This window comes from Pan paniscus, chromosome 6 (assembly GCF_029289425.2).
Source record: "Pan paniscus chromosome 6, NHGRI_mPanPan1-v2.0_pri, whole genome shotgun sequence".
Lineage (NCBI taxonomy): Eukaryota > Metazoa > Chordata > Mammalia > Primates > Hominidae > Pan > Pan paniscus.
Window position 1 is genome coordinate 77,454,250 of NC_073255.2, and position 10,625 is coordinate 77,464,874.

Sequence of the window (10,625 nt, forward strand, 5' to 3'; positions counted from 1 at the left end):
TATACAATACATACATAATAGTAAAAAGTAATCACACTTCACAAATTACTACAATATGATGTATTGGGAAGGAGGTCTTCTACATCAAGAGACTTGAGATTTCACACGAGATGATGTTTTATGTCATAGACTATGCCACATTTTACTAATGTATGCAACTGTTGCTATTTATGCTTTTCAGGAAAATAATATATATTTTTTAAACATTTAATACAATTAAAATTGTCAAGAAGTTAAAACAATCCATATTATGCTAAATATAGTTGAAGAAAAATATAAATTCCCAGGACCAGAAGTAAATGAAGGGAATAATCCCAGTGGAGTAGTCAACCTAAGAAGCACGTGCTCTATTCAGACAGGACTAATCACAAGAACGTCAGATTCATGTGGGTTGTTCAACTTCCAACAAGGCAAATGGAATCAGCGAAGAAATATACAGACTGGTGACATTCCAAGTATGATATCTTCCATATGTGAAAACTAAGTTATGCATTATGTTGCACATAATTAGATAAACCACCAAGATGAAGGGTCGAAAGAAATTATATGGTACATAAACATCAGATATTTAGCTTATGTTTAAATACTTGTCAATACAATGGAAAAACAGCCAAAGTAATGGGCAAAGAAAAAAAACGATAAGCTTCTCAAGTCATATCTGAAAAAAAAAAGCAAATTGAAAGTAAGCTATTACAAATGTGGTGAAACAGTGTGATGTACAACATATGGGTTACATATTAAAATACACTGAGCTGACGAGAGGCCAATAAAATTGAATACTAAGCAAAATTGATATAGTTACATATTTTACAGAAGGCAAGTTAATAGAGAATGAAATTATTCATATATGAAGATTGGATTGAGAAGAAATGAATATCTAATTCCTTTACTAGACTATATAAACAAAAAATATTTAAAGAATTGGTGATTAAATAGTTTCTAAAACTGAAAATCTTTAAATCCTTTAAAAGTTTACAAGTGTAATGTGTCAAAAAGAGATGAAAAAATCTTAAGTGAAGTAATAGTTTGGCTAGCATGATTAGTGCTGCAATAAACAGCCTCTTTGACATACTGATTTTATTTCCTTTTGAAATACATTGATTGAAATTGCCAGTATTGAAACTGCTGAATCATAGGGTAGTTCTATTTTTAAGTTTTAGAAGAATCTCCATACTGTTTTTGCTAAAACAGGATAATAACCTGTCATTTGCAGCAACATGGATGTACCTGGAGGACATTATGTTAATTAAAATATGCCAAGCATAGAAAGACAAACATCACATGATATCATTTTTATGTAAAATTTAAAGCTGATCTCATGGAAGCAGAGTAAAATGGTGGTTACCAGAGGCTGGAAATGATGTGGAGAGGAAGGGATGAGAACAGGTTTGCCAATGAATGCAACTTACCATTTAACAGAAAGAATAGGCTGGGCGAGGTGGCTCACACCTATAATCCTAGCACTTTGGGAGGCCGAGGCAGGTGGATCACTTGAGGCCAGGAGTTCGAGACCAGCCTGGCCAACATGGTGAAACCCCATCTCTACTAAAAATACAAAAATTAGCTGGTCATGGTGGTAAATGCCTGTAATCCCAGCTACATGGAAGACTGCGAGACAAGAATTGCTTGAACCCAGGAGGCGGAGGTTGCCGTGAGTCGAGATTGCACAACTGCACTCCAGCCTCAGTAACAAGGCGAGACTCTGTCTCAAAAATAAATAAATAAATAAATTTTTGTGTTATATTACACAGTAGCTTGACTATAACTAATAACAATATATTATTACATGGGTTAAGTTAGCTAGAAGAGAGAATTTTGTGTGTTATCAGCACAGAGAAATAACAAATGTTGAAAACAATGGATATGTTAATTATTTTAGTTATATCATTATACAATGAATAAATGCACTGAAATATCACACTGTATCTATAAATGTGTACAATTATATGTCAATTTTAAATAAAATAAACCTTAATTTTAAAAAGGTCAAACTTCATAACACCAACATGAAAAAAAAAGCTCATAAAAGCAGTGAGAGCAAAATGTCTCACTTCATATAAAACCAGAAAACAGAAAAAAAGTTAATAAAATATTAATAAAAGTTTCTACATGGCATAGAAAACCATTAACAGAGTGAAAAGACAAACTACAGGCCAGGCGTGGTGGCTCACACCTGTAATCCCAGCACTTTGGGAGTCCAAGGCAGGCAGACTACTTGAGGTCAGGAGTTCGTGACCAGTCTGGCCACCATGGTGAAACCCCATCTCTACTAAAAATACAAAAAATTAGCCGGACATGGTGGCAGGTGCCTGTAATCCCAGCTACTCCGGAGGCCGAGGTGGGAGAATCGCTTGAGCCCGCCCGGGAGGCAGAGGTTGCAGTGAACTGAGATCGTGCCACTGCACTCCAGCATGGGCAACAAGAATGAGACTCTGTCTCAAAAAAAAAAGAGAAGAAAAGAAAAAAGACAAACTACAGAATGGGAGAAAACATGTGCAAATGACAAGGGGTTAATATCCAAAATATGTAAAGGGCTCAAATAACTCAACAGCAGAAATAATAATCATAATCACCCAGTTTTAAGATGAGCAAAAACCTGAATAGATATTTCTCAAAACAAGATATATATATAGTCGACAGGTGTATGAAAAAATGCTCAATATCACTAGACATCAGGGAAATGTAAATTAAAGTAATAGAGTTGTTAAATTAGCGTGGTCATTATAAAAAAGACAAAAGATAACAAGTGTTGGTAATACGTGGAGAAAAGGAAACCCTCATGCACTGTTGGTTTGAATGCAGATTAATACAGCCATTACGTAAAAAAGTAGAGGTTTCCCAAACTAAAAATAAAACTACTGTATGAACCAGCAATTCCACTACTGGGAGTATATACAAAGGAAATAAAACCAGTATGTTAAAGAGATATCTTCACTCCCATATTTATCACAGCACTAATGACAATAGCCAAGATATGGAATAATCATAGTGTCCATCGAGGGACAAACAGATAAAGAAAACATGGCATAGAAACCCAAATGAAATGCTATTTATCTACATAAATAATGAAATCCTGTCATTGAAAACAACATATATGGGCTGGGCATGGTAGCTCACGCCTGTAATCCCAACACTTTGGGAGGCTGAGGTGGGCAGATCACCTGAGGTCAGGAGTTCGAGACCAGCCTGGCCAACATGGTGAAACCCCATCTCTACTAAAAATACAAAAATTAGCCAGGTGTGGTGGCAGGAACCTGTAATCCCAGCTACTTAGGAGGCTGAGGCAGGTGAATCACTTGAACTCGGGAGGCGGAGGTTGCAGTGAGCAGAAGTCACACCTTTGTACTCCTGACTGGGCAACAAGAGTGAAACTCCATCTCAAAAAAAAAAGAAAGAAAAATTAGTGTTTCCTGTATAAAGGTAAAATTAAGAAGTGAGAGACATGCTTGGGGAATATTAAATCATGGGGGAAACTGAACTGAGGACACCAAACTGAGGACACCATGTAGTTCTTAGCACCAGGAAATTTTAAAAATATTGAGATAGGCTGGGCATAGTGGTTCACACCTGTAATTCCAGCAGTTTGGGAGGCCGAGGTGGGCTGATCACTTGAGGTCAGGAGTTCAAGAACAACCTAGCAAACATGGCGAAACCCTGTCTTTACTAAAAATACCAAAAAAAAAAAAAAAAAAGAAAAGCTGAGCATGGTGGCACATACCTGTAGTCCCAGCTACTCGAGAGGTTGAAGCAGGAGAATTGCTTGAACCTGGGAGGCGGAGGCCGTAAGGAGCCGAGATCACACCACTGCACTCTAGCCTGGATGACAGAGTGAGACTCCATCTCAAAAAAAACAAAAATTAGATATTACAAAAGTGCAATTCCACATGTTTTATTTAAATCAGATAGCAAATTTTGTTTTTGAATAATTTAATTGATGACGACAAAATAAATATCACCAACTTGTTAAAAATGGATGGCACTTCCAATGAACCTTTGGCAGAATACTGATGATTCTTTTGTCAGATCTGATTAGCACCATAGGACTGACAGTGGCATAGGCATTGACCATAAACTTGTGGACACTGTAGATGGCAGGACTGAATACCCATAACAACATTGTGGAGGATGAGACAATTAAGTCCGATGAGTACATAACCAGAAAGAAACTCACCAGCAGCAAGATGGTCTTGGTGGCCCTTTTCTCTGGGGAGGTTCTTAATAAAAAGCTAGTGCTGTGAAGGTGCTGGGAGCACCTCTGATGCCTGGACAAGAGAATCACCATGTAGGCACTTGAGAGCAGCATGATTCCTACAAGGAAGACATCTCTGGATAACGACAGAGTAACAAACAGCCTTCTGATGATGACATTTATTGGGGAAAGTGAGCAGTATTTATTGACATTCAGGATTATCTGGGTCACATTGGAAAAACCTACAGTGTAACTTATCATGTCACTGTTGAAAGACAACTTGAGGGACCAAAAAAAGAGTAAACCCAGGATATTGTGTTTCGTGATTTTATGTTTAAATCTCACCAACCAGGAAGTGCTGGGGCTAATGGTGATGGCCTGAAGCATGCTCAGGAGAGAGGTGTTGCAGATAGAGAGGACCCTCATTACCTTGTATGTGTAGAACACAGCCTTACATCTGAAGTTATTCTGAAATTTCAGTGATTCAAACACGTCTGGAGACAATAACTCTGCTGCAATGACTAGCATCACTATGTGGGCAAAGGCCAAGTGACAGATGATCAGGTCATGGTTTTTAGGCTTGTGATCCTTAAAGAATGTGAAAATGTGCCAGAGAAGAAGAAAGATGTTGGCTGAGATTCCAATGCCAGCTTGAAAATAAAAGGCCTTTTTGAAAGATAACATGTGAAATGTGTGTTCATCCTAATGACATAGAAGAAACGTTTTGAAGACCTGAAAAAAATAGATCTGTGTCATCAGTGTTCTTTTGTCAGCGTTCAAAATGATTACCATTATCATTATTTTTATTTTACTCTCATTTTCTTGATAACCCCATCTTATATAAATTCTTGATAATGTGTCTCCTGTACTATTTTCTAAACCAAATAAATGTATACATATATAGTGATTATGAATCTCTATATATAATAAATACGTTTTCAATTTTGCCTGTCTAAGGTGCATACTATCTATGTTCCTCATGTACCTTGGCATTCATCTGAATAATCATATCCTTATTCTATGTTCTCTCATTTAATATTTAGCACTTCAATTGGGCATATAAAATGAATAGTATTTGTACAGTTGAATTAAATGTATGTTAATGTGAAAAGACTCACTACAACAATTAAAAATACATTCGAGTCTTTCTCACGATCTATCATTTGATACAATTTATTCGTCATCACTCTTCCATGATTTTTGACCCTTGTGATTTTACTGGACTCACCATGATAAATACATGATATTTCATCAGCATAATAGCAATTTTCATCCTGTCTGCACCCTTATATTCTCTTTGTCATGAATTGTAATGTGTAATGTGATATCTTGGAATTCAAATGTCAATATCCTTCTAGGGACTGGGGGACATTATTCTGCTTAATCAAACCCTAATTTACTACATATAATATAGAAATGGTTCTGGCTATCTCAGTTTAGTTCACAACCCAGAGATTTATTATGTGATCTCTCTTTTCTCAGAACACATTTTTTAATATTTTCCTCTCAGGTACCAACAAAATAAACACACCCCCTTTTTTTTTTTTGAGACAGAGTCTTACTCTGTCACCCAGGCTGAAGTGCAGTGGCATGATCTCTCCTCACTGCAAACTCTACCTCCTGGGTTCAAGTAATTATCCTGCCTTAGCCTCCCAAGTGGCGCTCACCACTACACCAGCTAATTTTTGTATTTTAGTAGAGAAGATTTCACCATGTTGACCAGGCTGGTCTCAAACTTCTGACCTCCTAAAGTGCTAGGATGACAGGCGTGGGCCATGGAGCAGCCACCGAGCCTGGCCACTACTTTTAATTACTTTGTTTCACCATAAAGTTGCATCAGAATGTCACATGTTGGTCTTCTTCCTGAGATTTCACTTAATACAGAGGTACTCTACCATGCCTAGAAAAATACTTAAGTCTTAGTCTGAGTATTCAATAAGAATACTAAGTCTTCGGTTAGACTTAGTATTCAATAAGATAAAAAATACTTCAATAAGATCTTCAATAAGATCAAAATACTTAGTCTTCAATGAGAAAGATAATTCTGCTCAAGTTTTCTTGGGATAACTTCAATAATATAACACCTTGTAAAATTTTGCGGAACAATTTTGCAGTCACCATTTCATGTTACTTGGCCAAGATTCAGAAGTCATTTATCATTTTACTTTAATCCAGGGCTAAGAACAATTTAGCTTCATGACATTAAAAAAGTGAAACACCATTAAATTCACTCGGATTTGTTTTAAATGAAAGTGTGTCTGATTCCAGGTCACTTATCATTATACAATTCCATAAATAAAAATATATGAGATGATGCAAAAATATTGACATTGAGAATCCTTAGTTAATAATAAAAAATTAGTGACTGAGAAAAAGTTGCTCTAAAACCACCAGATATGTTTGATTTTATAAAGGAAACATCTAGTTGATTAAATGGTTATTACTCTTTCTACAAAACATTAATAAGTAAATGCATTTATCTTAGAAACAATGAAAGATTTCCACCAGCACACATCTACACCATCAGCGCAGTTCAGTTCTCCTGTCAAGTTAACATCAGGAAAAAAAAAATGAAGTAATTTTAAATTAAAGGCTTAATGGTATCCAAATTTTAAGGATCACATTTTAGTACTAGAAAAATATATTTGAACATGAGACAATAATATATGTATAATGAGTTATTAACTATATATCTGTATAGTTTTATTAATATAACCCACATATTATGAACCACACACCAAAATAAGATATAGGACAAATAGATTAAATAACATAGAAAAGAATTTTAATACTTTATTTTTTCACCCTAAAAAACATCCAGCTTATGCTCTCTAATTCATTCTCCTTACTCTGTAAATAACCTAAACACACTGAAACAGAATAATCTTCTGCTTGATCAGATGGTGCATCTTCCCACTGAGGCTCTTGAGAGCATTGATGCTGATCCCAGACGAGATCAGCAATCTTGATTGTCACAATCTTGGTTGTCATAAATTAGAGGACACAGATAGAGTATGATTGAATTGATTATATCTTCAAAAATTTTTCTCACCTGCCAGAGCTAAACAATTGTTAATTGCCTTTAACATATTGCAGAAGTCATTTTTAATTCAAATATTAAATTCAGCTGTACTCTATATTGTTATTTCATAAGTCTGGCAACTACACCGTAGAAGAATTATGGAATTTGCATTAATATGATGCCAAAGTAGATGAAACAAAATAGGGTAAAAATTCATAGATGCTACTTTTAGGTTGTTCAGAGTGCAAAGAAAAATTTTGTTCCATGTGACCCATTAAAAATTTCAAAATCTAAATGTACAGCTTAGCTCTTGGCATTAGAAGTGACAACCTAAGGCTGCTGGGGCTGAGGGTGAAGCTCCTGAGCACTCTCCGTAAACACATAATGCAGCTCAAGTTTATTCTCATTATACTGCCTTTCACTTTAGTGTATTTCAATGTTCTTAAGTCCCAAAGTGTAAAAATAATAATGTATAATAGGGGAATAACACACCATTATACTGACCAGGAATGAAAATCTGATCATAAAAAACAGAAGCTTAGATCAGACATCTGAACCAAAGATAAAGGGTATATAAAAGGAAAAAGCCACTTAACAGGAATCCAAAAGCTGTTTTTCATATGATGGATATGTTATTTGTAGAAAAAGAAGTTTGATAAAATAACTTCCTCATCTTTATTATAAAATATAGTTGTTTAGTATTGTTATTTTATTAATAATATTATTTGAATAGTGATGTTTGCACTGTCCCTTGTGTAGTTTTAAAATATAATCTATATAAATCTAAAATGTTTTTATTATATTAATAAAAAATGTCATTTTTATCATACATTTCACAACATTCATTGAGCAGCCTTGTTGGACCTAAAAAATTTAGGTGCCAGGGAGAAGGGGTTTGTTGTTAAGTGGCAATAAATGGCAAACTGAAAAATACAGCCAGCAAATTTAGAAAAGAAAAAATGTTTCCACCAAGATTAGGCCTGTTAAAAGAAGTTTTATAAAATACACAAAGACTAAAATAATAAATATGGTAAGTATCAGATGCATTGAATGATTGTAATGCATCTGCCACTCTTTGGAAGTTGAAATTAGTGTAGACTGCAGCTAGAAGCACAGTGCTTGCTGACACGGGTATTTATAATTTTAAGACATTTAATTCCCAGCTAGCTCGAAGGAAAAAATAAGTAGGAAAGTTATTACTTTAAATGTAGGCAATAGAAAAATACTGGAGGGTCTTGATCACAAATTCTACACTACCAATTTGGAAAAAGCCTAAAATCCTTTTGGAAGAGTGTTTCTTTCTGATTATTTCAGCTGAGGAGATATCAGCTAAGTGTAATGCTCATTTTTTTTTAATTTGAAAGGTCTTGTACAATCATGCCACTGTGCATCACAGTATAGATAAGAGTCTTACCAAATGTGTCAAATATTGAAATTGGAGGAATATTTCCAAGTTGAAAATTGCAATTTGGAAAACCGCATCTTCTATTCATCATGTACACTTACTATGAGCAGTTGAGGTCCTTCCTCCCTAAATACATAAAATGCAGATATTTGAAGCACTTAGAAATGCTATTTTTTTCCTAATGTTCGGAGACATAGTGATTTTGTGCTATTATATTTTCTTGAGGGCTTCGTGCCCTTTGAGCCACAATTAGACAACCATTATTATTATCTTTTTCTTTTCTGACTTCTCCTTACTCCTTTCTTTTATATGTTAAAAATCGCAGAACTAGAAAACATTATTTCCTAATAAAGTTAGACAAAATTAACATGTATTTTAACAGCAAAATTAAAATTTACTGGCCACACTCATGAATGCATTTTTAACATGTAAATTATAAATTTGAAACTTACAGAAAAACTGTAAGAATGCAAAACTTGGACAATTTTTTATAATAAGGAGATGCTATTTTCTTCAAATTTCGAAGTTTATTATTTTCTCATTATTTAAAATGTTACCCAAACTTATAGAACATTTTATAAGTTTTAGCTTATTAATAAAATAACATTATATTAGCTATTTATATTAATAAAATATAATACACTAAAGCTGAATTTGTTTTACAAATTTGTAATTATGCTTAGTATTACAAGCTTTTAAATGTGTAATGTAGTGATTAACTCTACAAAATGTGATAAAAGACAAAAGGAGATATTTGTTTACAGTTTCATGGTAACCAGAACCAAATCCTGTATGTGCAATAACCACACCACAATAAAACAAAATAATTTCATGGTCATTCACTGAAAGCTAATTAATGTAAAATATTAAGTAGGAATCAAGCTTTGAGATGACTCTAAACATTATAATATATTTAAGTGTTTTCAAATTTAAAAGAACAAAGAAGTATGACTAAATTCTTATGAATTAGTTCAGGTTTCTTGTGTTTCAAAATATAAAATTTTACCTAGGTATATACAGTAAGTTAAACTGAGAAAAAGCTAGTATAATAACAAAATACAATTACAATTCAAATACAATATTAAAAAATTGTCAAAGTATAAGATCGATATATTATGGCCTCAGTATTCATAAAGTTGCTTTTTTCATTTGGAATCACCTATTGTACTTAGATATGATTCACTGAGACATGACTGAAATTAGGAAAAGACAATGATCCTAGCTCTTCATTGAGAAAGTTCTGCCTCATCCTACCACTCACCTGAGTCTTGAGCTTTCACTGTTAATAATGCTGACAAACAGTCAGTCACCCAGCTGAGTCTTTGGAGTGAGTCCATGTTTGTAAGATGAGGCTCACGATATGTGGTTATAAGGCAGCAATGCCATCAGCCCATCCCCTCAAGGCCTACAATTTTCATGTCAAATATAAAGATAGTACAAGCTCTGGTTTTGTGATTTTAAGAAAGGGAACCACCAAGGGAAAATGAAACTTTTTGATTCCTAGAAAATACATTAGAAACAGCTGTGCTCCAACTTTTCCATGTGTAAGCTTACTTCCCCAGGTATATTCAGCCAAGTGGGTTGTAAGGTGTCTGTTCTTATAAACGAAACAGTGATCTCCCAATTACCCAACCTTCAAAACTAGTAAAACACAATGTCAGATTTTCCACTGCATTAATACTGGTTCAAGTAATTCATGGTTGCCCTCACTAATGTTCCCTACTAATCTCTGATTTTCACGGTAAGAAGTAGACCAAAATCACCTTTGTGAGAATCAGAAAAATGCCACCTCTATCAGACCTAAATGGGCAAAGTGCTCCATTTTCCTGAGGACACAGTTCTGAGTCAGGGCACTAGACATGGGAGCAAAATGTAGGCTGCTTTATACCTCTCACTACTTTGTCCAGGTACATTTATAGAGTATAGAAATGCACATCTATTTCAAGCAATGAGTGTTTGGATACAAACTGTCCATGCCAAGAGATTTTTTTTTAGATATGAAGTATCAA

General features: G+C 34.5%; 1 protein-coding gene across 1 annotated transcript; it reads right to left on the minus strand.

The window, feature by feature from the left end:
• Positions 1-1,373: 1,373 nt before the first annotated feature.
• Positions 1,374-4,873, minus strand: LOC106634680 (vomeronasal type-1 receptor 48-like). Its single transcript, XM_034964163.3, has one exon. The coding sequence runs from the start codon at positions 4,871-4,873 to the stop codon at positions 3,953-3,955; it is 921 nt and encodes a 306-aa protein (XP_034820054.2). The 3' UTR covers positions 1,374-3,952.
• Between the last annotated feature and the right edge of the window lie 5,752 nt (positions 4,874-10,625).